This window comes from Mustela nivalis (assembly GCF_964662115.1).
Source record: "Mustela nivalis genome assembly, chromosome: 12".
Lineage (NCBI taxonomy): Eukaryota > Metazoa > Chordata > Mammalia > Carnivora > Mustelidae > Mustela > Mustela nivalis.
The window spans coordinates 1,323,102-1,350,060 of NC_139031.1; the positions used below are offsets into that span (position 1 = coordinate 1,323,102).

The 26,959-nt window shown below is 55.0% G+C and overlaps 1 protein-coding gene across 7 annotated transcripts in view; it reads right to left on the reverse strand.

Moving 5' to 3' along the window:
* Window positions 1-26,107, reverse strand: part of DNAJB6 (DnaJ heat shock protein family (Hsp40) member B6) — a 75,497-nt gene extending 49,390 nt beyond the window's left edge. For 6 of the 7 annotated variants that reach the window (XM_082692954.1, XM_082692953.1, XM_082692955.1 and 3 more), the window contains exons 1-3: window positions 25,957-26,102; window positions 2,189-2,280; window positions 494-603 (exon numbers count right to left, since the gene is read on the reverse strand). In XM_082692954.1, the coding sequence (XP_082549080.1) occupies window positions 494-603; window positions 2,189-2,253 (175 nt within the window). In that variant the 5' untranslated portion in view covers window positions 2,254-2,280; window positions 25,957-26,102. Of the gene's footprint in view, window positions 1-493; window positions 604-2,188; window positions 2,281-25,956 lie in introns of all 7 variants that reach the window. The other variant, XM_082692956.1, reaches the window with a different exon arrangement.
* Window positions 26,108-26,959: the final 852 nt, after the last annotated feature.

The window sequence follows — 26,959 nt, forward strand, 5'->3', positions numbered from 1 at the left end:
TAACAGATGGAGACTCTCAAAAGCCTGTGCTTTCCAACACCGACGCTCTGGAGCTGGGGCAGGGAACAGACACCTCAAATTTTGGAAGTCTACAGCTCAGCCAGACATTCCCAGAAACAAAGGAAGTCCTTGCGCACAGTGAAAACCATCAACAGGCCCGCCACGTGAGGGGAGTGGGGCAGAGAGCACCGCACCACCGTCAGATCGTGACCGCCGCCACCACGTGGTGACCCAGATGGATTCCTATGCCCTGATCTGTCCCGTCCGTCCTCAGAACAGGCTGCCATCCTGTTTAAAACAGCCATCACAAAAGAACGTGCGAGAAGCCAGGGTGCTCACAGCACTCACGGGTAACGGTGTCAAGTATCTGCCAGGAACAGGACTCAAAGCTTCACAAGGAAAAGAAGGAATGTCTTTTCTCAGGGCCCGAAACCTCAGCCAGCCACATCCCCCGGCCCTGGGGAGAGTCCGAGCTCTGGGCAGGTTAACTCACCATCTGATAACACCTCGTACGCCTCAGCTACTTGTTTGAATTTTCTCTCTGCCTCTTCTTTATTCTCCGGGTTTTTATCTGGATGCCACTTCAGTGCCAGTTTCCGGTACCTTGAAGAGAGTCAAAGGACAGTGGTCACATCCACGTGCAGAAACCCAACGGCCGTGGAACTTCACGGGGCTGGGGAATGGATGCGGAGCGCAAACTCGCGAGATGCATACCGATTTCCGCAGTGGAACCTCCCTCGCCCACTGCAAAAGAAACCAGCTCTCCCATCCACCTCACAGCGCAAAGCAATTGCTCGACACACAGGCCCGTGGACACACGCGAGGGCCAATGCGAGCGGGGTGCATGGACCACGCAGCAGCGGGAGCACAAAAGAGAGGCCAGGAGCTCGGAGCAGGCCTGCCTGCCACCCCGCTCATGCCCCGGGCGCCATCCACAGAGAGCCCCGCTCCGCATCCAGGTCTCACTGGAGACTCCAGAACAGTCCCGGTGACAGGCACGCACACACACACACATACACACTGCTCCCTTCTACTAAGCTCAACATCAACGCCACCTCTGGGGTGGGGACTGGACGAACAGGGAAGGGGCGCGCCCCTCAGAATCCAGATGAGACCGCGGAACAAGGCAGGCCTCCTGACATCTGACAAGGGGACACAAAGCTGCTGTGGCTCGAATTAACCACAGCATTTTCATCAACAACCTCCGGCTGGTCTTCTTAAAATCTGGTTAACGCTGGACTCTCTACAACACCAAGAGACTTTATTTTTCTACCACTATGGACCCCAATAAGCCGTAAGCAGACCACAAGCCCTAAAGCATCACGAATCTTCACAGTAGGAACGGAGAGTGCACGGACAAGACAGAGTGTCCGTTTGCACTAGCTGCTGCTGTGCAACAAGGTTCCACAGGAGGATGCAGGTGCGTGCTGTCTGTCCAGGTTTTGTGAGAGACCGCTCAGCTCTTCCAGGCTCAAGGCACGCGGCATGGACCGTAAAGCACCCCCCCTCCCCGTGGGCCTGGAGGCCGCAGCCGGACTCACACCAGAATGAGCACCACGACCGGCAGGCCACATCACTCGGAGTGGGGGAAGAAGCACACGGCTGTGACTCAGACCAGACCGGACTGGAGGTTTCTCAGAAGACACGGGAGGGAGAGCACCACACAGTCACTCCTCCAACTCAGGTTTTCCTGATCGCTGCGCACGCAAAGCCTAGAGTCCACAAAATGGACCGGGAACATGCACCACCACACAGCTTTGCTCATTAAAAATAAAAAGCTAGGACGGCTGGGTGGCTCGTTCTGTTAAGCGTCTGCCCTCGGCCGGGATGGTCCTGGAATCGAGTCCCACGTCAGGCTCCCTGTTCAGCAGGGAGTCTGCTTCCCTGCTTGGACTCACGCTCGTTGTCAAATAAACAACATCTTAAAAAATAAAATGAAATAGGGCACCTGAGTGGCTCAGTCGTTAAGCATCTGCCTTTGGCTCAGGTCACGATCCCAGGGTCCTGGGACTGAGCCCCGCGTCAGACACCCTGCTCCCCCTCTGTCTCTCATGAATAAGTAAGTAAGATCTTCCCCCCCAAAAAAAAAAAAAGGTGTTCTGTTCCATGTTCAATAGATTAAAAAGTGACAATATCCAAGGACCAGCACGAAGCCAAGATTTATTATTAAATAAATACAGTTACTTACGCCTTTTTAATGTCCTCGGCTGAGGCATGTCTCTGCACGCCTAGAACCTCATAGTAATCCACCATGTTTTAACAGGCTGCTGGAGTTAAGTCCTGCAATGAGAAATCCATGGTCAGTGACAGGACGGCCAAGGTCTGGTTCTCTGTGAGAAAGAACACAGCGGCGGGGGTGGGGAAGGGGTCACCTCTCCAGAGCACTAATCCCCAGCCGGTCAGGCTGGGCCCTTGTCTGGAACAGATTCCAAGACTTGTGCCCTAAGACTCCGCTCTGTGTGGGAGGACGAGCTCTGAAAAGCAGCCTGAGCTAAGTAAGGCGGGGGAGGGGGACGACACTGGGGGACCGAGGTGGACACCCGACCACCCGCTGACGGGCTGGCGCGCCAATCCGGTTTTCCAACACAGGCAGTGCTAAAGGAGCTCTGGCCACCTCCTCCTCTCAGTGCGTTCCTGGGCCAGGCACTGGGCAAGACTGCACAGCCACCAGGATGAACACACCGTCCCTGCAACGTGCGAACCACACAAAGAACAGTGAGGAGGTGACGCGCACCCCCCCAAGTCCCTGGGGAAGCAGCAGGAAAGGTCTGATTAGACACCTATGAGAGCACCTTCACCCTCTGGCTTGAAGTCCCATCCAGCCACGAAACAATCACGGCCCTGCCGTTGACACCAACTGCAGAGCGCCCCGAGAGCCCACGCTGGCGACCTGCCTCACCCAGGTCCGTGTCACTTCACGGGCAAGACGGTCAGACTCTGTTCGCTTCGGCCACCTCTAACAGGAGGGCCTTCGGTCCCACACACCAGGGATACATTTCCCTCTGTGAGAATCTAACACATTCCCCTCATCCAACCACTGACGGAGACTCCCTAGGAGCAGGCCTAGCCTGCAACGTTGCACGCGGACTGCAGCAGGGGAGCAGGGCCCGAGGCAGCCTGATCTGCCCACACCTGAAGCTGGGCTTTCCGCCGAGTCCCCAGAAACTCAACTATCAGACCCAAGAGACAGTCTTCCCGAGGCCACCATGCCAAGGCTCAGTGAGGTCTAAGGTTAATAATGCCACGATTACCAATTTCCCACTGCTCCAAACAAGACGCAAACACAGCTGTTGCCAACGTTTGGAGACCAACCCACAGGGGACAAAATCCAGTAGGACGTCATGACTCAGCATCTACACGTACCACAGCCGAGCATTTATATACAGAAACCCTGTATTTAGAAGGGGGCGCCTCAACGGCTCGATCAGATGGGCAGCAGGCTTTGGTCTTGGCTCAGGTCAGGATCTCAGGGCCATAGGACTGAGCCCCACACCGACTTCCTGCTCAGCCAGGAATCCGCTTGGCCCTCCTCCCTCTGCCCCTCTCCCCCATCCATGCTCTCCCAAATAATCTAAAAAGTAGTAATAAAGGGTCAGAAGAAGCACATGAATTCGGGGCACCTGGGGGGCACAGTCAGGTGAGCATTCTTCTGCTCAGGCGATGGTCCCAGAGGCCCAGGATGGAGTCCCGGGGCTGAGTCCCGCTTCAGGCTCTCTGCTCCTCCTTCTGAGCCTCCCCTCTCACGCTCTCTCTCATTCTCTTACTCTCAAAGAAATCAGTAAAATCTTTTTTTTTTAAGATTTTTTTTATTATTTATATATTTGACATAGAGAGAGAGATCACAAGCAGACAGAGAGGCAGGCAGAGAGAGAGGAGGAAGCAGGCTCCCTGCCGAGCAGAGAGCCCGATGCGGGGCTCGATCCCAGGACCCTGAGACCACGACCCGAGCCGAAGGCAGTGGCTCAACCCACTGAGCCACCCAGGCGCCCTAAGAAAGAGAAAGAGAAAAAGAAAAGAAAAGAAACCCACTTGCTACTAGTCCACAAGCTCAACACAAGAAGTAGTCCAAAACCACCAGGGGATGGTCTATGACAGACCCACCACCCTGAGATACCTAGAAACATCAAGTGCAACCCACGCGTCTGAAGAAGCGGAGCTGTCAGAGAGAGGCTCCCGTGCCAGGAGCCAGCAGGGAGGGGACCCAGAGGTGGCCCTGCTGTGCTGTGAAAGGGGTCCTGTGTCATCAGGACTGGAGCTGCTTTTGGCAGCACTGAAGACCCACATGACGCCCCCCACCACTGTGGCTCCCGAAGGGCTGTAATTACGGGAAGGGGAGGAGAGAGACGCTCCCCGGCCCGCTGCGGGGAGAAGGACGAGCCCCCGCTGCACTGGAGTCTCCTCTCCTGCATCGTCCCGCACTGCTCCCCACTCCACAGCGACCAAAGCCAGCCGGGGCCGGGAGGCAAATGCAGGTGTCCCTGAGCCCCGAGTGGCCCTCCAAGCCAGGTCACATGGTTCCTGCGGGGAACACAGTCCCCGCTCTAGAGGAACTGGCAACCTCCATGAAGAGGAGCCTCGGGAGTGAGACCACCACCGAGAATCGGAAACAAAAACCTTGAAAGGGATCATACTTTGCATTTTAAAAAGGCATTCAGGGTGCCTGGGTGGCTCAGTGGGTTAAGCCGCGGCCTTTGGCTCCAGTCATGATCTCAGGGTCCTGGGATCAAGCCCCGCATCAGGCTCTCTGCTCAGCGGGGAGCCTGCTTCCCTCTCTCTCTGCCTGCTTGTGATCTCTGTCAAATAAATAAATAAAATCTTTTAAAATAAACAAATAAAATAAAATAAAAAAGGCATTCAGGGGCGCTTGGGTGGCTCAGTCCGTGAAGGGTCTGCCTCCTGCTCAGGTCATGATCCAGAGGCTGGCATCGGGTCCCCTGGGGCTCCCCACTCGGTGGGGCGGGGGGGGGGGGGGGGTCTGCTTCTTCCTCTGACCCTCTGCCCTCGTATGCTCTCTCTCAACTCTCTCTCCCTTTCAAATAAATGTGTTGAAATCAGTTAATTAAGTCAGCATTCGTAAAATAACCACGGCAGCCAACGGAGAGCACACCGGCGGTGGGAACCACCCATTCCGGACACGGTTCAGTCATCAGCCTGGCCAGTTAAGACCGGTGAAACGGAGCTGGAGGGAGCTGCTGCTGCTGCTCAAGTGAGACCCAGGAAGCGGTCCAGGAACATGCAGGCGCCGCAGGGGGTCAGGAGGCCCAATCCCAATCCGAGGAGAGGCCGGGACCAGCGGGGAGATGGGGGCCCAGAGCCACGTGGCTCAGCTCCAGAACAGACAGAACCACGGCCCGGTCAGCTCCTCCTGTCCCCGGCTGGACCGCAGCACGACAAAGCCGCTGAGGGTGTACAAGAGGAGGCTGTGATCGTGTCCACACTGTGAACCGACCACCGCGAAGGGGAAGCTCCATCACCGGAGACACGTCCTGTTTCTTTCGAAGGCGAGAACATGCTCTCTCTCAGCAAATTCCACGTATCGGGCACATGTGTAAGCGGCGGTCAGTGTGCTGCACCGCAGGTCCCCAGACCTCACTCGGAGCCGGACGTCTGCACCTGCAACAGACGCCCTCCCACTTCCCTCCCCAGCCCCGCCGCCAGCCCTCCACGCGCGCGCCGTGTCTACGGAGTTCGACTCCCTTGGATCCCACACACGAGGTCCCGCAGGATTTATGTCTGCCTTATTTCCTGGTGTCACTCCTCCAGGTTCATCTACGCTGTCACCACCACCACGGTTTCCTTCCTTCTAAAGGCCAACTCATATGTGGTTCCCCAGAGTCCTGTGGTTATGTATGGGGCGCGCAGAGTCGCGAGCTGTCCCGCCGGCACGGAGGGGACGCCGACAGGCCACCTGCAGGGGTATGGAAGGCACACAGAGAGGGACACACACCAGAGAAGGTGGGTCGTAGCTGCAACGTTAAGACCCGAGCTCACAGCAACGGGACCAGGTGCCGGGAGAACTGGGGCTGCGCTGCCCAGAGGCACAGCCGTGCTGCGCCGCTCCTGTCCTGGAGGGTCATGCCGTCAGCACGGTGGTGAAGGCTTCGGCCGCTAGAAAAGCCGACCTACAGCATGTTCTCCCCACAGGAACGACAATGTGGCCAAGGGAAGGCGGGGCACCCGGCGAGGACAGTGCCACCCAGAAACGTTTCCAGTCAACCCCGTCTCAACAGGCGCAATCCTCAGGGTTCCCCAGACAAGAGCACATTTAACTCAAACACCTCAGTAAACACAAGAACTGTAACTAAATGAAGACTAAAGATATGCTAAAAGTCAGTTTTGTCTTTCCAGTCTGACATACAACCAAACCTAGCGCTATATGAGTTTAAGGAACACACTGTGCGTCGTAATTCCACTCCATTCTTTTAAAAGCGCCACTGTTTCCAAGCGATAGAATAAACACTCCAAGGACATGAAAGAGGCTCAAGGCAAACACCAGGGAAGTTTCCCGAGCAACGTGACTCTCAAGCAAGAACAGAACCGCGATCAGGAACCAGGCCTTCCTTCAGAGAAGAAAAGGGCACGGACGCGGCCTCAGAACCTCCCACTGAGAACAGCATCACAAGCCAAACACCACCTTCAGGATGCCAGGAGCTGCGGGGCAGGAACCAGCGGGAACCGGGTACCGAGTTCCGGGGCAGGAGGGGAGACAGCTGTCGCCACGGACGCTGCAGAACCGCACAGAGAAAAATGCTTCTCAAGACGCACTTCAGATCACGCAAAACATAATTATTAAGACTTACAAATAGGGACGCCTGGGTCGCTCAGTGGGTTAAGCAGCTGCCTTCGGCTCGGGTCATGATCCCAACGTCCTGGGATCGAGTCCCACATCGGGCTCCTTGCTCAGCGGGGAGCCTGCTTCTGCCTCTGTCTCTGCCTGCCTCTCTGCCTGCCTGTGCTCGCTCTCTCTCTGACAAATAAATAAAATCTTTAAAAAAAAAGAAAAAAAGATATGAAAACTTAAAAAAAAAAAAGACTTGCAACTAAAGAGGTGCCTGGGGGGGCTCAGTCAGTGAAAGCATCTGCCTTCAGTTCAGGTCATGATCCCGGGGTCCTGGGATCGAGCCCCACACTGAGTCCCCATCAGGCTCCCTGCTCCGCGGGGGGCCCACTTCTCCCTTCCCCCCCCCCAGCTTGTGTTCCCTCTCTCACAGAATATCAAATAAATAAAATCTTTTTTTTTACATCAAGAAAATAGAAGATACATCCACAGTCATGTCATTTAAATGAACCTCCTGTCACGGACATAAACTAGGGCCCTGCAGCTAACAATCAGAAAATCCCAGCTCCTGGGGCCCCTGGCTGGCTCAGTCAGCAGAGCAGGGGACTCTTGTCAGGGTTGGGAGTCTGAGTCCCACACTGGGACTTCAAAATAAAATCCTTACAAAGGAGAAGAGGGAGGAAAGGGAAGGGAAGGGAAGAGGGAAAGAGAGAAAACTCCTGTTCTTACCAAACGTGCCCATTTGGCCAAGCAAAACTTGCAAACGTCGAAGCTCTGGAATGCTTACAAAAACAACGGAATAGAAACAGAAAACAGTATCACAAAATCAGAACCGAATGACAAGAAACAAACCTTGTTTTCAGAAAGCCCTCGGATCGAAGATCTCCTGAAGGAAATCAAGTTATATTTAGGTGAAATGCATCCATTTGATCACCTGATGGAGAAATTTAAAAAAGAAAGTATAACCTCAAATACAGCAATGTAAGTTCTAGACGCTGGAAAGTTAAGAACTCAGAACAGACCTCAGTAAGACTTGCCATCTAAGGGGCACGTGGGTGGCTCAGACGTTAAGCATCTGCCTTGGCTCAGGTCATGATCCCAGAACCCTGGGATCAAGCCCTGCATCAGGCTCCCTGCTCCCCCGGAAGCCTGCTTGTCCCTCTCCCACTCTGCCTGCTTATGTCCCCTCTTACGCTGTGTGTCTATCAAATAAATAAATAAAATCTTTAAAAAAAAAAAAGACCTGCCACTTAATAACATAGAAATAGGGGCTTCTGGGCAGCTCAGTCGGCGTCTGCCCTCAGCTCAGGTCGAGATGCCAGGGTCCTAGGATGGAGCCCCCATCAGGCTCCCTGCTCAGCAGAGAGCCTGCTTCTCCCTCCCCCTGCTGCTCTACCTACTTGTGCTCTCCATTTCTGTTAAATAAACAAATAAATAAAATCTTAAACAAAAAAAATCAAAATATGTACTCTTCTCAAAGAGATTCCCAGAATTTTTTATTTATTTGAGAGTCATGAGGGGAAAGCAGACTCCCTGCTGAGCAGAGAACCTGATGCAGGTTCTCAATCCCGGGACTCCAGGATCACGACCTGAGCCAAAGGCAGTCCTTTAACCAACTGGGCCCCCCAGACCCCCCGGAATTTTTTTAAATTACAAATTAGGAAGAGAAAACTATATGGTGACTATTTTCTTGGAATTCCTGAGACTTAACACCAAATCCAATTGGTGGTGACAGACAGGTAAGAAAGGGAATGCTGGTGGGAGGAGGACATGCCCTGCCCCGCGGTCCTTCCAGGGGACTCAGAGCCACGTCCACATCGACAGGAGAAAACACACTGTAATAGGCATGAACAGAAAATCCTGACAACAGAAAGGCAGCGGGAAGCTTCGAGGAGCTCAGGAGAGGGGAGGGTCTGAGGACAGGAAGTGGAAGAAGACCATCAGCGAGGACAGGGGAGTCGCGGAAACACAAGGCTGCCCCGGACGGCGCTCTTCCTGGAGCAGGCTCTCCTTCCCAGCCTAAGCGGAGGCAGCTGAGGGGGACACAGAGGACCCTTCCCCCATGTGCTGGGTTTTGGTTGCTTCTAATCTGCTATAATCTTTATGCAGAAGTGGCCCGTCCTGGGGCAGCCAAGAGCTCCCATAGTATGGAAAGGATGACGCACCCACGAGAAAATGGTTGTTCACGATACAGTTTGGCAGTTCTGTTTGCGTACGTACAACACACAATACCACAGTATTTGCTTGCAATGCAATCAGTTAACAATAGAGAAGTGAGCACCCAATCTTAAAAAGCTTCCTCGCTGGTCAGCCAGTGACAGCAGCCAAGTTCAGTCTCAAAATTACTAGCCACCGAAGAGGTCACCAATTCTCGTGACACAGAAGCCTAGCAAGCTTTATCAACAGGAAAACCTCAGCACTACCCACAACACAGCAAGGGCAGCCAGAAACAGCAGAAATGTCAGCATCCTGGCACGCTACTTCAAAGGGCTGATAATTAACTACGCCAGATGATGGCCCTCGTGAGTGCCAGCCGCTGCGGCACGCATCTGTGGGGTGTCTCGGGGGTGCCCAGCGGTGACCGGACACATCAGGCCATGATCACCAGTGTGGAACAAAGGGGAACTCTCAGGACTAGGCTCTCACTTTGAAGCAGCCGAACCATCCCCTGAGCAATGTGCATCCCAGGCCACGAAGATGTCCTTGGTACCACTTCCCAAGCTGGCATTCCAGCCCAAGCGCTTTCTCTTTATTTGCGAGGCTGTGCCTACCTTTGTGCAGATGAGGATGGTACTGTGGCAAGACCCTCGAGGCCGTTGTGCAGAAGTGGGTGGAAACTGGCTTTGACGCCAGGTGGTAAATGTCTAGTTACCTGACCATCTGCAACAGCCCGGAGGGCGTGGGGGGAGGACAAGCACCATCAATTAACAGAGCCTGGGGAGCAAACACCACCTGAATGATGGCTACTGGTCAGTCTTTCTAGAAGGCTGCCACGTGAAGAAAATGCAAATGAACTGGAAAAGCCCAGTCATCTGGGATTACCTCCCACCCCACCAGCACAAGTCAGCACAAGGCCGAGGCTCTCCATTCCCACAGGCCTTCCCGGGCTCCTGCACCCAACCCTGTCTAACTCCCCCCAGCACCAGTACCACCACCTGAAGCTCACAAAGGTCAAGAGGAAAACCCTGTGCAGTTTGACTCCCCAAAGCCCTCAGCACACGGGGCCTTTCCCGTCCCTGGCCCCCGCCCCGGTCTGCTCTCCCAACGAGACCTGTGAGCACAGGGTCGGGAAGCCAGGGCTCAGAACCCTCTTCTCAAGCCACACTCGTGTGCGCTCATCCACTCCCATTACGCAAGCCGTACCACCTGTTCCGCAGTGACTCCCAAATTTAAGCTCCAGTTCTAGGTCTCTCTTGGGCACTTCAGATGTGACCAGACAGATGACCGCTTGCCACAGCTGCCTGGCCGTGTGACAGCCCTCCCGAAGAGAACAGGACCAAATTTCACCAGCCGCTCCCTACCGCACTCACCATCTTTCTCTAGCAAATTCTGCTTCTGCTTCCAGGCTTCTCCCTGGAAACTTCCACCCTCACCGACACTGCTACCGACCCCCAACACACACGGGAACCCACAGTTCCCGCGGCTGTGTCTGCCAGGGATCTCAAACCCCACAACCCTCACCCCTCCCAGCGCATCACACCCTCCTCCCTCACAGCCAGGGCAGCTACAAAGGCGGTCCTAGCAGACACGACCCGGAGCGCACAGCGGACCCACGGGCAACAAAGGACACGGTCAGCTCCGCTGGGGATCCCATGGTGTGAGACCAAGGCCAGCACTGGGCAGGAACAGTCGAGATGGGCTCAGGACATGCCCCCTAGCACTCCGGGAAAATTACAGGCCTGGCCCAAAACCCAGCAGAGCAGAACCAGAACGGCTCGGGGTGACCCAGAACAAACAGCAGCTGAGCGCCACCCGCGGCGCTCGGGACGGGGAAGTGTGGCCGGACGCAGGCCCGTTCGCGGTCCGCACCGCGGCAGCGCGGCTGACCCCGGTCTGCGGGACCCGCGGCGGCCCCACGGACGACTGCGGGAAGCGGGGCGAGGCGGCCGCAGAGGCCCGCACTGGGCCGGGGACAGAAGTCCACTCAGTCTGAAGTTCAGAAAAAGCCGGAAGAGCAAGTGCGGTGGCCGGGGCGGCCGCGAGCTCCGACACGCAGCGCAGCACCGGCCCGACGGCCCCGACCCCGACCCCGACGACCCCGCAGAGCCACGGCGGACGCGGAGAGAGGCCGGAAGCCGACAGCCGCTCCGAGAAGAACCGGGCGCGGCTCGCACGGACCGGGCCGCGGCGGCAGCAGGTGCCCGCGAAGGAAAACGACCTTCCCAGTAACCGTGTCGCTCCGCCTCGCCGAGGTCCCGCTGCTGGAACCTCCGCTCCGCCCGCCCTTCCTCCAGGGGGCGGCCGTGGGGGGCGGCACGGGACGGGGCGGGGCGGCCGCTGGCGGGTCCTCACTCGGCCCGGGGTCGGACGCACGGGTATCCTCCGGCGTCCCCCGGCGTCCCGGGGCTTCATCCCCAGCAGCTCTTCAGGCGGCCGCGGCGGCCGTTCCCAGGCAGCGCGTCCCCAGAGCACCGCGGGGTCCCCGCCCGGAGCAGCCCGCGACGCGACGCAGCGACCGCTCTCCGGACCGCCGCTGGGACCCGCTCCCGCCTCGAGTCACCGACGGACGCCGAGCTCCGCGCCGCGCGGCTCCAGGGCCGCTGCCGCCTCCCTCGCCGCCCCACGCACGCGCCCCGCAGCCCGGCCGCGCCAGCCCGAGCGCCGCGACCCCCACGGTGCCGTCAGCCGCCGCGGACGCCGCCACGCGACCCCGAGCGAACGCGACCCCGAGGGACCCCGCGCGCCGCACGCCGGGCTCGGGAACGGGCTCCGGGCCCAGCAGACAGTCACGGGCCGCGAACGAGTACCCCAGGAGCGTGGGGCGCACGGCCGAGGCAGGAAGCACCGCCACCTGCTGCAGCCCGGGAAGCGGGCACCCCCGCGCGCACACGCACCCGCAGGCCCATGCGCACCCGCAGGCCCGCGCCGACGGGACGGACACGCGCACGGACCGCACCGCCAGCGCCCGGGGGCCGCGAGAAGCAAGGAGCGGGGCGCCTGGGGGCTCCGTCAGCCCCGCGTGCGCTCCGGCTGGGCTCATGGCCCCAGGGTCCCGGGGTCCCGGGGTCCCGCTCCCTGCTCGGCGGGGAGCCTCTTCTCCGTCCGCGGCTGCCCGCTCGTGCCCGCTCGTGCCCCATGGAATCTTCAAAGCGGAGAGAGGGACAGAAAGAACCTACTCGCGGGGCAGGACGGCGGCACCGAACCTGTCTGGGAGGCTGCGGGACGCACAAGCCAAGAGCCGTTCTAGACCCGTCCCGCCGCGAGCTGGACCAGGGCTGCACGGAGGACAACCACCTGGGCCCGAGACCGCGGCAGGGCAGCGCAGCGCGAGAGGGCGAGGCAGCCTCCGGCGAGCAGGGAGCCCGAGGCGGGGCTCCACCGCAGGACTCGGGGACCGCGAGCTGGGCTGCAGGCGGACGCTGCACCGACGGCGCCCCCAGACGCCCGCTTTCCGCAGCTGTCAAACGAGAAAGGCGGTGCTGGAGGCGCGGGAAGGTCCCTCGGCGGCTCCGCGCTCGGACTCGGGATGCGAACCCACGGGAGCGCCGGAGGCTGTGGCTGCGACTGGATCTGAACTCGCACGGCCGCTAGGAGACAGGGACGCGCCTTCTCTGGAACAGGCCATGACTAAACTGAACGTTAAACCACTAGTACAAACATGGTATCATGTGGATGAAAAAGTTTATTTTAATCCTGTTTTCAGTAGAAACTGGGGCACCTCGGTGGCTCAGTCATTAAGCATCTGCCCTCGGCTCAGGTCGTGGTCTCGGAGTCCTGCGATCTAGCCCTGCATCAGGCTCCCCTGCTCGGAGGAAATCCTGTTTCTCCCTCACCCTCCCCTGCCTACTTGTGTTCTATCAGTCTGTCAAATAAATAAATGAAATCTAAAAAAAAAAAAAAAAAGAAGAAGAAGAAAAGAAAAACTACCAATTCGGGGTGCCTGGATGGCTCAGTGGGTTGGAGCCTCTGCCTCCGGTTCAGGTTCAGATCGAGCTCCGCGTTGGGCTCTCTGCTCAGTGGGGAGCCTGCTTTCCCCTCTCTCTCTCTCTCTGCCAGCCTGTCTACTTGTGATCTCTGTCAAATAGATAAAAATTTTAAAAAAAGAAAAAAGAATACTACCCAATTCCAGAACAACTTTAAGTAAACTGCTGCTCAACCAGATGTGCAGATAAAATGCCTGTTTTATATAGACTCTTTCCTTAGCCACAGATAAACTAATTAGAATCTTTAATCCAATTTTCCTAAAGCATCAAATACATCCATTTATTCTCAAGAAAAACACACCACGTGGGGGGACAATACTTATTACCTCCTAGGATCAGCCACCCATCCTCACTCCTCAGCGACACCTGCAAGGGAATCTGAGAGGGGCTGTGATCACCTAGGAAGAGCAACACACAAGCCAGAGTCCTACATTCCCCATCCGGTCTCCCAGGGCCAACTGCCGTTACAGGGGGCAGCCAATACCAGAAAAATAGGAGCACTCAGGGGAGCTGAGACATCCCCCCACGTGCTGTCTCTTCTCAGGTGTCCCAAGGGCACCTTCCCCTCTGCGCAGACACTGCCAGGAGACCAGGGCTTCTCGCCCTGCACCCAAGTGCCAAAAAGGAAGCAGGAATTCTGTCAGAGAGCCGACCACATAAACCACGTAAACTAAAAGCACAGGTGCCCACAGGCCTCGGACAGGTGGAAACCGCGCCTGGCACACATGTGAACCCACACTGCCTCACTGCGAGAACGGGTCCCAACAGGCGGCCATGAACCCTGAAGTCATTACAGTGAAGGAGGATGGAAAAGCTCAGTCCCCTGGCCCCACAGCCACAAAAGGCTACTCACCTCCTCTCTGGAAAGCAGAGAACAGAGCTTGCAAGGCATGGGGAGAGTCTAAAACACCCCAAGAGCCATCAGTTCAAGGTTAAAGGGACGAGAAGCTCTCTCACTACATCATCTTTTCTAGCAGATATTCTACAACTTCTCTCACTTCCCACTAACAGGACCTAAAACTGTATTTTAAGGAAGCAACAGAAAACCAACACTTTCTCTTCTTTCAGTTAAGAACAAATGCTGTTGGGGCATCTGCCTGGCTCAGTCAAAAGAGCATGTGACACTTACCTCGGGGTTCTGAGTTCGAGCCCCTTGTTGGGTAGAGACTACTTAAATGAATAAACACTTAAAAAAAAAAAAGACACAAACAAATGCTTCTTAGGGCAACCAGTTTATTAATCCATGAAATTTCTAACAAAATGTGCTTGGCCAAGGGAAAAAAATCAACTCCATCTGTCTGATAAACCCACTAACCGAATCCCCATTAACTAAAAGAACTACACCTCCTCCAATAAACTCAGTAACCCACGTCAGGACTTTCAGAAAGCATATCACATAAGTCATCGTCCCTGAACACAAGCACAAGTGAGTACCATCTCTCGCCCTCTGTGCTCTTTTAAGCTTTTACTTACCTGACAGTATGTGCACCAGGGGGAGCAGCAGACACCCCCAGAGTGTGAATCCTAACAGGGGTCTAGACTCCAGGACCCTGGGATCATGGTCTGAGCTGAAGACTGACACTTCACCCACTGAGCCCCCCAGGCGCCCCTGTGTGTGCGTGCCGGCGCTGGCACTCTTCGTGCTCTCTCTCAAATAAGCAAATAAGTCTTTAAATAAATAAGAAAAATACCAAAGCATTCGGTTCTTCTCAAGGTCTGCACTCAGGGGAAACTGTTTTACAAGAGCCCAATCTTCCTGGGGGCAGGGAAAAGCCAACCCCAGTCCCCTCCGGCCCCAACCAGCCCACCCGAGGGAGGAGAACGGGGACAGAGGGAGGAGAACGGGGACACACCGGTGGCGCGGGCCACAGGGCGGAGACCTTCCTCTCTCCCCACCTGGCCTCCACATCACTGAAGGCCTGTGGGCAGTAGCTGCTTTTGGTTGGTCCATCACATCCACCTTGAAAAAAAAAAACATTACAAGGCACACTAGAAGGCAAGACAGAGTCTGACAAGCCTCGGCAAGCATCGGGACAAGGCAGAAACAGCGGAAATGCTGCACTCACCAAACCAAGAACTTAGTAAAAGTAGAATTAATATGCCAAGAGCTTAACTGCAAAACGTAGACACCGTGCTAGAACAGGTGAGTAATGCAAGCGGAGGTGAAAATTCTAGGAGTCAGAAAGAAACGCCTGGGACCAAAAGCCCCAGCAGAAACGCAGAAGGCATTTGATGAGCTTATTCATGAACTGGGCGTGGCAGACGAATCCCAAAGAACCATGAAAGCCCCCAACAGGACAAGGGGAAAGCAGACTGCGGACAGCACGCCAACAAGCTGCAGGACAGGAGGCAGGGACCAGGCAGGAGTTAGGAGTGGAAAGAGTGCTCAAAAGCATCAGTCAGCTCTGAAGCCATAAATAACTGAGAATCGGGGGCGCCTGGGTGGCTCAGTGGGTTAAGCCGCTGCCTTCGGCTCAGGTCATGATCTCAGGGTCTTGGGATCGAGTCCCACATCGGGCTCTCTGCTCAGCGGGGAGCCTGCTTCCTCCTCTCTCTCTGCCTGCCTCTCTGCCTACTTGTGATCTCTGTCTGTCAAATAAATAAATAAAATCTTTAAAAAAAAAATAAATAACTGAGAATCGCGTATCAGGCACGAAACCGCACATCAAGAGGTTCAGGGAACACCCTGTGGGATAAACACTGAAAAACCTACGCCTCAGCATTATCATGCTCCAACTTCAGAAAATCAAAGACAAAAAAAATCTTCGGGGCGCCTGGGTGGCTCGGTGAGTTAAGCCTCTGCCTTAGACTCGGGTCATGGTATCAGGGTCCTGGGACTGAGCCCTGCATCAGGCTCTCTGCTCGACGGGAAGCCTGCTTTCCACCCCCCTCCCCACTTCTCTGCCTGCCTCTCTCTGCCTGCTTGCGATCTCTGTCCAATAAATAGATAAAATCTTTAAAAACAAAAAAAAAGGATCCAGGGGGAAAAAACACCTTACCTTTAAGGAAACTTAAGTAAGAATCGCAACCATGCAAGAAAGAAAGAAATGAAATATTTTTACAGGGAAGGGGAGGGTACCAACCAACTTCCAACCTGCAGCCTTCAAAATTATCCTTCAAAAGTGAATTAAAGACTTTCTCTGGCCAATTAAGAATTGAGGGAATTTGGGGCGCCTGGGTGGCTCAGTGGGTTGATGCCTCTGCCTTTGGCTCAGGTCATGATCCCAGGGTCCTGGGATCAAGCCCCACATCGGGCTTTCTGCTCAGCAGGGAGCCTGCTTCCTCCTCTCTGCCTGCCTCTCTGCCTACTTGTGATCTCTGTCTGTCAAATAAATAAATAAAATCTTTAAAAAAAAAAAAAAAAAGAATTGAGGGAATTTGTTGCCAGTAGATATGCCTTGCAAGAAATACTAAAAGTCCTTCAAAGACCAGAAGAATAGGACAAAAACTAGATCACGATAAGGAGCATCAGAGAAAGGTTAAATGGATAGAAAATATTCTTAAGTCATCCAAAAGAGAACTGTTCCAACTACCAGCAACAATGTACTTCTGTGCAGACCTGAGTTCAGGCGAAGGGGACATGAACAGGACTCCACTGGGCAGGAGGAAGAATGAGGAGGGGCTGTCCTCGGGCACCTGCACTCCCATGCAGCATGTGTCACCTGACTACTCCCTGTGGACTGGAGGGCAACCAGTAAAGAAGGTAAAAAGGAAAGAAAATGGAATCACATAAAAAATTCAATTAAACTACAAAAAGCAGGGACGCCTGTGTGGCTCAGTCAGTTAAGCGGCTGCCTCTGGCTCAGGTCATGATCCCAGCGTCCTGGGATCGAGTCCCACATCAGGCTCCTTCCTCGGTGGGGAGCCTGCTTCTCCCTCTGCCTCTGCCTGCTCTCGAGCGCGCGCTCTTCCTCTCTGAGAAATAAATAAAAATAAAATACTTAAAAAAAAAAAAAAAAACTACGGGGCACCTGGGTGGCTCTCAGTGGGTTAAGCCGCTGCCTTCGGCTCAGGTCATAATCTCAGGGTCCTGGGATCGAGCCCCGCATCGGGCTCTCTGCTCAGCAAGGAGCCTGCTTCCCTCTCTCTCTGCCTGCCTCTGCCTACTTGTGATTTCTCTCTGTCAAATAAATAAATAAAATATTTAAAAAACCTACAAAAAGCAGAAAACATGTGGAAGACAAAAGCAGCAAAAAATCATGAAGAGGGGCGCCTGGGTGGCTCAGTGGGTTAAGCCGCTGCCTTCGGCTCAGGTCATGATCTCAGGGTCCTGGGATCGAGTCCCGCATCGGGCTCTCTGCTCAGCAGGGAGCCTGCTTCCCTCTCTCTCTCTGCCTGCCTCTCCATCTACTTGTGATTTCTCTCTGTCAAATAAATAAATAAAATCTTTAAAAAAAAAAAAAAAAAATCATGAAGAAAGGCAGAAAAAAAAATCACTAACATTAACAATTTGTCAGATATTAATGCAACTGACAAGAACCTTTTTCAGACTCTCTGGAGGCCTCACTACCTACCTGTCCGAGGGTCAATTCTCCTGCCAACATCAGAAACACACTAAACTATTTTTCCCCAATCAACCACACAACACTGCAGGTGACCTGAGTGCACCTGCTGCCTACAAGGCTAAACCCAGGCAGTGAAAGTCATTTAGATTAGCATCTAATTAAACTTTTCATACTAGCAGCCAAAGTTTAATTCAGCAAGTAAAAAATACATGGGAATGGGGCGCCTGGGTGGATCAGTGGGTTAAGCCTCTGCCTTCGGCTCAGGTCACGATCTCAGAGTCCTGGGATCGAGCCCCGCATTGGGCTCTCTGCTCTGTGGGGAGCCTGCTTCCTCTCTCTGCCTGCCTCTCTGCCTACTTGTGATCTCTGTCAAATAAATAAAATCTTTAAAAAAAAAAAAAATACATGGGAAGCATGAAAACGCACGAAGACAATGTGACTTGATGAAGGGTCAGCTGCACAGCAGACCTTAATGCAACTGACAAGAACCTCGTATAAAACTGCAACACACAAATGTCTAAAACCAACATGCACACCGCAAACACACAGCGTTATATGCCAATTTTATCTCAAAAAAGTAAAAGTATTTCAGGATTCAATCACCAGAATCAGAAAACACACGAACACGAGAACAAACCCATGCGAAACAGAGGTCAGAGAGCAGAGTCCGCCGTCCGCGGCAGGCAGCCGGTAGGCTAGCACACTCAGCCCATGCTGGCAAGCGCTCGGCGGCTCAGATGCGGGCAGGGCAGTTTCCCTGGTTCCTGGAACACGGTCCCCTGGGGCGGCAGGCACTAGGACAAGTGACCACCCAGGCACAGCCGACACAGGAGTCCGCCCTGTGGCAAGCACTAGCACAGACACCAGAAGGGCAGGACTGAAACCTGAGGTCCTGAACTGGTCCCTGTCCAGGGTGCAGCAGGGCACACCACAGTGCTGGTGCCCCGGGAGCCCAAATCAGACCCAGGCCCTCCTCGCATGGGCCTCCCTCCGCGCCCCCAGTGTCGCATACGATCTCACAAGGTGCGTGCAGGACTTTCTGCAACAAAAACGTGGAAGATGCTGCCCGTCTGCCTTCCACCGAGGCGGCACCACTGTATATCCAGCCGGGCTCAGAAGCCTGCGTTCTCCCAGCCTCCGAAGCAGCGCTGGCCTGAATGAACACCGTCCCCGCTGGACTCTGCACCCACCAAGAGAAGGAGCGCCCGACGTGCTCCCACGAACCACTGGTCTGCGTCCCTTGTCCGTTGCCCACCTAAGTGCGGGACTTTGTGACTTTTTTTTTAACCAAATCACGCAAAGGGCACTAGAAGCCGAGCTTTAACTATTCGTCAGCTGGCACCGCCCACTGCTAGGGCTGGGCACAAGCGGCCGATGGATCCAGAGTGCTCCTACCCACGGAAGACCCAGCCCCACTCAGACCGCAGGGGTCCGGGGAAGCACAGGGCAGGCCTTGAACCGGCAGCACGGGGCCTCCAGTGCGCGGAGCCCGGGCAAAGAGAAACCCACAAAGCCAGTGGGCTGCGGAGAGTCACCCAGCGCACTCAGGGAAGGAGTAAAGCTTCTCTAACTGAGCACTCCTAGGCCCGAGCAAAAGGTTGCCACCTCACCTAATATGGGGTCAGCCTGTGAATCTGTGTTGTGAACGAGCACATCAGGTGACCAACACACACTCTTCTAGAATACAAACCCAAGGCTACCAGTCTACTTATCAGAATGAATTCTAACCCAACTAGGGAAATATGAAAACGCTCCTGTACACCCAGGATAGGCCACTGTCCTGCACCCTCATCTCATCTTCTCAAGGAGTTGCCTGCACCCACTACACTGTGCCCAAAACACCATGGCTAGCTTCTCCCTGCGAAGATGAACTCCTACTTCATTCAGACTGCGTTTCAACAGTCCTGTCAACGCAGAGATGAATCCCGTGGTCTAAAGCTTTGGCTCATGCAAGGAGGTGGCTGCTGGAGTGAAGCGATTAGTCCTTACAACACACCCGCCGCCCACCCAGTGTGAATGCCTTCTCCTTCGCCGCCCACCCAGTGTGAATGCCTTCTCCTTCCCCGACAACCCTTGGATTAAGGGTCTCTTCTGTCTAACTCCTACGGGATTAACCCTGTCCATTAAGATTCTCCATTTCTCGGGACACCTTGGGGGCTCAGGGGTTTCAAGCCTCTGCCTTTGGTCATGATCTCAGGTTCCTGGGATTGAGCCCTGCATCAGGCTCTCTGCTCGGTGGGGAGCCTGCTTCCCTCTCTCTCTCTGCCTACTTGTGATCTCTCTGTCAAATAAATATATAAAATCTTTAAAAATTTAAAAAAAAATTTTTTTTAAGGTTCTCGATTTCTCCAAATAGATGTTACAATTATAAAAAATAACCTGGCGTATAAACACAATACCGAAGATACTCCCTCAGAGTGAAGGCTGGTAATTCAAGCATCATTTCCCTACCGCTGCTTGCTACTTTAACCCATGTACCATGACCTGGATACCAAAACACCAAGCTCGGATTCCCAAAGCAAAGTCAGCTACCATCTCCTACAATTACTCTACAAGCAAATTAGGCCATTATGATTTACATTTATAAATTTTATTAATAGAGAATTTTTGTTGGTAGAATTCTGGGTGAAGTAACTCTGGTCTTTTTTTCTAAGTATCTGAGACATTCCCTTTGCAATCAAGAGAAATAAGTGTGGGGCGCCTGGGTGGCTCAGTGGGTTAAGGCCTCTGCCTTCGGCTCGGATCATGATCCCAGGGTCCTGGGATCGAGCTCCGCATCGGGCTCTTTGTTCGGTGGGGAGCCTGCTTCCTCCTCTCTCTCTCTCTGCCTACTTGTGATCTCTCTCTGTCAAATAAAACAAATAAAATCTTAAAAAAAAAAAGAGAGAGAGAGAGAGAAATAAGTGCACAGACTTACCACCCAAACTACCTTTACTAATTTCTATTCCTGTGTAACACTGAAAAAGTACCAGAAAGGCACTCTAGGGGCTCCCAAACCTCTTGGTTACCTTCAAAAACTCACCTTATTCACTTTAAAAACTTCCTCTGACCAACCTAACCACCTCATTTTTCTCTAAATACAGGGATAATCTCTAATACAGACCCCTGAATCCATACTCCTCTCCAGCCGCCAGCAGCAGTCTGCGGGAAAAGAAAAGCCCCAGCCACAAAGGGAACGGTCGCTCCTGCCCGGCAATAAAGATCCAAGTCACATGTAACAAAGTATCCGCCCCGCTGAACTAGTACAGATTTACTACCCCTCCACCAGATACCTGCCCCGGCCCCTGCCCCAGAAACAGGCCGCGGACAGAAATGATCTCTACGGGGAGAGGCAAAGATGAGGGCGCGGTGAGAAGGCTGGTCTCAGGGAACACATGGGACCGGACCCGCTCCTAACAGTCCCTTCACCGAGAGCACCTTATGGGATTCAGGAGGCCCAGCTTGCCTTCTGAGTGCTCTCACCCTTGGAACTTCTCTATCAGCTCTGACTATAAATACATCAGTGTGACTTGATGAGCTACGTGAGGTGCTGCAGGACGAGTTAGCTCTCCAAAGCCACGTTCTCTGCACAGCTGAGTTGGCCCCCTTCGGCTACGCAGCCTTGCTTTTACGGTTTCTGAAGGCGAAGGAAGCCTAGGAATCGACATGGGCCCGGCGAGACGGCTGCAAGTACATCATCCTTAGACATCTACAGACCATCCCGGAGTCGAGGTCCAGTGCGGTATAGGACTTAGACACCTCCACGCTCTGAGGTGTTACTCTACAGCCCAAAGGTTGGCCACCCACCCAGCAAAACCTTAGTGGACAGAAATGACCCTCTTTCCACAAGACCTTTCTCAAAGACCTCTCTACCTAACATCTAACAAACCTCACTCTGCTTGCAAAAGAAAAAAAAACACAAAAACCTCCTTTGTTCTGCCCAATCTGTGAAGACTGAACGTCGTCGGGAAAGGGAGGAGAAAAGCCTCCTCCTCGCACAATGCCTTCTCTTCTCCCCACCCGGACTGCCACTCCGTGTACGGACTGCCACTCCGTGTACGTCACCTTAACAGAATTCCAGCGAAAGGTCATATAACCATTGAACACATTCCCAATCTTTAGCTTAAAAACCCAGCAAATCAATATACCCGTTACTTCTATTAACTCAGAAAAGGGATAACTGTAAAGAAAACTTTATTTTTAAGATTTTATTTTTAACTCATCTCTACATCCAACATGGAGTTTGAACTTACACCAACCCAAGATCAAGAGTCACACAGTCCAAAAAAATAATAACAATAATTCACATGCCACCAACTAAGCCACCCAGGTGCCCCAAGAAACCATTTTTTTTAATGTTTAATTCTTCTGTAGCATCAGCTAATTTAGTGGAATGCCGTTTGCTTAATGGAAATGAAAGCACCCAGTACATTTAACGAGAAATCAGTACATCTGGGGGCATCTGGGTGGCTCAGTCAGTTAAGCATCTGCCTTCGGGGTCCTGAAATGGAGCCCGACATTGGGCTCCCTGCTCAGAGTCTGCATCTCCCTCGCCCTCTGCTGCTTCCCCAGCTTGTATTTTCTTTAAATCTTTAAAAAGGGAGGGAAGGAGGAAGAGAGAGAAAGAAGAAACTAAAGTAAATCTGGAGAAGTTACCTATGTATCATTTCATTACCTGAGAATTCTCATGGGGGGGGGGGGGGGCTGGGGACAGACACCCAGAAGGAACAGTCACTCCTTCCCACAAACCAGTATGGCTCCAGTACCTCAAGGATTCCTGAAACAAACAAGGAAGCTACTTCCCGGAACTCAAGATCTGAGACCAATGATTGCCAAACCAGTAATTATCGACTATTAGACACTTACAGGCACGACTAATTTCCTTTCATTAAAATAAAATAGATAATACGGCAAGTACCCAGTCCTGGTTTGTGAATTCAAAGTGGGTATTCCGAAGGTCTGGATTCCATTATTAATCACAGAAGGGTCATGAGGACCAAAACCAACCAGGAAGGATCCAATCCAAACAAGGTTTTCTCAGCACGGTGCGTCCGGGGCGACGCCTCAGGCACACAGGGAGCACTGCAGTGAGGATTCCAGGCCCTCCCAGAGAACACACAGGTAGGTCCTGGAATCCTGCGTTGGTGAAAAGGAGAACGAGATTTTTCCAGGGCACAAATCCCACACCACCCGAAGAAATCACCCTTCCAAATACAACTGATCCTTGCGTGTGAACTTAAGAATCCTAAAATAACTGGAGTATTTTTATAAACAGATACACACAAAAAAAGAAACCCCACCAACTCACAACCAACTCACAACCCACGCAGTTCTACTGCCTCAGAGCACTCCCGGCAGCTATGTTTCTTAGGATGGTCGAAACTCCCCACAAATGTTAAGAAAGGATCAAAGTTTTCAGAGAAAACCCAGCTATGCCCAAATAAGGAATAGCTTTTGAAATAAAGAATTAGAGGTGTAAATAAAATACACTCCTCCCCACTTTGACATATAATGCAACCCTGAGGAACTTAACTGCCTTTATAATTATTTCAAGATTTTCAGTCCTCTCTACGTCCACCACAGAGCTTCCACTTACACCCGGAAACCAAGAGTCGCGCGCCGCAAACAGAGCCAGCCAGGAGCCCCTACCTTTGTATTTTTTTTTCCAGAAATTAATTTTCCCCACCTTAAAAGTGAAGTATTTAAATAAACAGTACAGGGGCGCCTGGGTGGCTCAGTAGTTTGGGCTGCTGCCTTCGGCTCAGGTCATGATCTCAGGGTCCTGGGATTGAGCCCCGCATCGGGCTCTCTGCTCCGCAGGAAGCCTGCTTCCCTCTCTCTCTCTCTGCCTGCCTCTCTGCCTACTTGTGATCTCTGTCTGTCAAATAAATAAATAAAATCTTTAAAAAAAAAATAAAATAAATAAATAAACAGTACAAAGAATAGTAAGTATCTTCTAAACTTACTTTCTTATGCAGGATATTAAAACAAAAAGGGTGAACAGTGATTCTGCATGCTACCATTAAAGGTCAAAATTTGGAAAAAAAACTTGTAATTGATATATAATAAAAGCATCAAAGTTCTCCAAGCCGAGTTACCCATTAACTCATTTCCTTTAATTAGGTTTTAGACAGTCTTTCCAGGGCACCTGGCTGACTCAGTTGGTACAATATGTGATCTTGGCGCTGGGAGTTCAAGCCCCACGCTGGGGGTAGAGATTACAGTCACGTGCCCTTCCACTTCTGTTACTCCTGTCACTATGCTCATCTTCAACCTTGCTGTTCTTCTCATCCACCTCTTCAATTTATTTTTTTAAGATTTTATTTATTTATTGAACAGAGAGAGAGATCACAAGGAGGCAGAGAGGCAGGCAGAGAGAGGGGGAAGCAGGCTCCTCGCTGGATGCGGGGCTGAGATCACGACCAGAGTGGAAGGCAGAGGCTTAACCCACTGAGCCACCCAGGCGCCACCGTGAATTTACTTTTTTGAAGACTTTATGTGTTTGTTTATGTGACCGACAGAGATCACAAGTAGGCAGAGAGGCAGGCAGAGAGAGAGGGGGAAGCAGCCTCCCTGCCTCCTGAATTTCAAGTTCTCACAAATCCTATCAAAGAGAAAGGGCAGCATTTGTTAATTCTTTGCCACTGTCCCCATCCTAATTCCCCAATAAACCTGCAATTACGCCCATTTCACCACTGGGTGGTGTCCTGGGCAAAAAAAAAAAGCAACCCAGATTTCCAACACAGACCACCCCCTACCCTAAATCAGACTCGTTTCCAGGATTTCAACAAAAAAAAGTTTTTATATATTCCGTTAAAAGATCACCTTACCAAGAGAGGCCGCCTCCATTCACTTGATCCTTACCAAGAGACCTCAGAAAAAGGCGTGTCATCAGCCTTACCCGTGAACGAGCGGCTGACCTTCAATGGGCGGACCCACCAGTGGAAGGTACAGGGCGCACCACCGAGGTGACACAGTCAGCATTACACAGCAACCCTGAAAAGCTGAACTTAAAATAACTCCCTGAGGGTGAGGGCACCGGGGGGCTCAGTCGGTTAAGCATCTGCCTTGTGCTCAGGTCGTGAACCCGGGGTCCTGGGACGGAGTGCCAGGTCTGCGCAGGGCTCTGCTTCTGCTCCTCTCCGGCGCGCGCGCTCGCGCTCTCGGTCGGGAAAACCTTGAACCGAGGACCTCCCTGAGCTTTAGAACTGAAAAGTATGCAGACCCCGTCCCACCGCGAAGCTGGTTCTGGAGAGCCGGTCGCGCGGTACGGGACCGGAAACAACCGCGTTTACGACCGCCCGAGCAGCGCTCACACCAGGGAACCCGGGGCCACTTGAATTCTTCCACCGACGAGAGCACGAAACAGAAACACTGTCGCCCGCACGGAGCTGCGAGCAGCGTGGCCCCCGCCCGTGACCCGGCCTGCAGCGCGCTCGGCGCGAGTCCCCACCGGCGCTCCAGAGCCGTCTGTCCCGCCGCCGGGAACACGCTCAAACCACCAGTGTCGAACCAAGAAAGTAAAATCCAAAACACTGACGACCTCGTCTCAGGGACGCTCCGACGCCCCATCGGACCACCTCCTACAGCAACAGGCCGAGTCCGGTCCGGCCGCTCTCGAGCTCAGCGTCCCGACCCGCCCCCAGGCCAACTCGCTCCCGCACCGGACCGGCAGGATCGGGACGGTCCGCGGCTGCCCGGAGAGCGCGCCGAGCCCGGGGCGGCAGGTCCCGGCGGCGTTTGCAGAGCCCGAAAGCCGACGGCCAGAGGCCCGGTGCCGCGGTCCCGCCCGTCGTCGGACCCGCCCCGAGCCCCGTCTTCCAGGGCGCCGGCCGGGGCAGGGCGCGGAGGAGCGCAGCGCCGGGCCCTCGCGGGGTGACCTTGCCGCGCGGCCAGGCCCCCGGGCTCGCGCGAGCAGGCGACAGCCACGACGCGCTCGGGGACCTTCGGGGCCCACACGCGGCCCGCGCCGCATCGGCCCGCGCCGCCCCTTCCCTTACTCGGGCAGCAGCTGCGGGAGCCCAGCGCGCCGCGGCGCTCTCCGGCCACAGCGAACTTCCGAGGAGCCCCGAAGTTCCGGGCACGCGGCTCCGCGGCTCCGCGGCTCCGGGGCCGCTTCCCCGCCGGCTCCGGGCTCCGGGCCCGTCCACGCGGGACTCGCGGGCACAAACAGGGGCTCGCGCCGCACGGCCCCGCCGCCGCCGAGCCCGGGCCCAACCGCCGGCGCGGGGCCGGCCAAGGGCGAAGGCCGCCCCCGACTCCCGGCACCCGGGACCCCAGCCCGTCCACCCCCGACCCCCGGCGTCCGCCCGCGGCCGCAGCCCGCGCCCCCCCGCCCGACGCCCTCCCCGGCCCGACCCCGGGACCCCGGCCCGACCCCGGGACCCCGGCCCCGCCCCGCGGCTCCGGCCCCCCACGGACCCCCCCGCCAGACGGCCCAGCCCCGAACCCCGACCCCACAGCAGGCCGCAGGTCCCGACCCCCGGCCCAACCCTCCTCCCCGGCCCCACACCGGCCCGGCGCCCGACCCCCGCCCGCGGGCGACCCTCACCGAGGACAGGGAGCCGGCGGCGAGCAGGAGGCGCGGCGGGGCGGCGGCCCGGGTCCCCTCGGCTCCGGCACGACAGCGCGGGCGGCGGTGGCGGCGGCGGCTCCTCGCGCTTTCCTTTCTCTCCTTTCTCCGACAACAAACAGGAAGTGCGTCACGCGGCGGCGGCGCGGCGACGAGCACTTCCGCCCGGCTCTGACGCCGCGCATGCGCCCCGCCCCGCCCGCCTTCCCGAAGCTTCGCGGAGGCCGGACTGGGGGTGGGGGTGGGGCCGCAGGGGAGGAGCTCGCGCGAGTGTTGCTCGGCGTCCGCGGATGCGCGCGGCGAGGGCGGGCGGAGGAGGCCGGGCCCGCGGCCGTCGGCCTCCCCTGGTGTCCGGCCCGCCGCGGCCGCCCGGGACAGGCCTCTCTGACGCGGACTAGCGTGGGCGGTCACGTTTAAGGACCTGCAGGCCCAGTGTCGGCCTGAGCCGCAGCGGCCCCTTTGTACGCGGGCGCGTCCGTGCAGAGGGGTCGTCGGGCGCGAGCGTGTCTCCCGCAGGGGCAGGGAGAGACTGGCCGCGTCTCCGGGGAGCGAGACCCGCTGCCGGCTGTGCCTCTCCCGCACCCGCCCCGGAACTGACCCCCCACCCCACCCCACCCCTGCCTGCTGTCCTCTTGTCCTCCCTTCCTGGAACCGACCCCCCACCCCCACCCCCACCCCAGCTCCCCTCCTGGAGCTGACTCCCCACCCCAGCCTCCTCTGGCTTCCGCTCCAGGACGGTGTTCAAGGCGGGGTCTTAGACCATTTCGGGGGCTCCTCGGTTTTCCCGGATGTCCCCTAGGTATGCACGAGGTGCACACATGGTTAGGCTTCTGTTTGCTCGCCTCCTCTTACTTGGATTTAGGTCAGTTTAATTAGTAGAGGGGCAACTTCCCCCCACCCCCCCAACTGATCTAAGCCCTTGAGAGCCTTTAGTAGAAGATAACTTTCAACGCTTTTTATTTATAACATCTGATTAATAAGC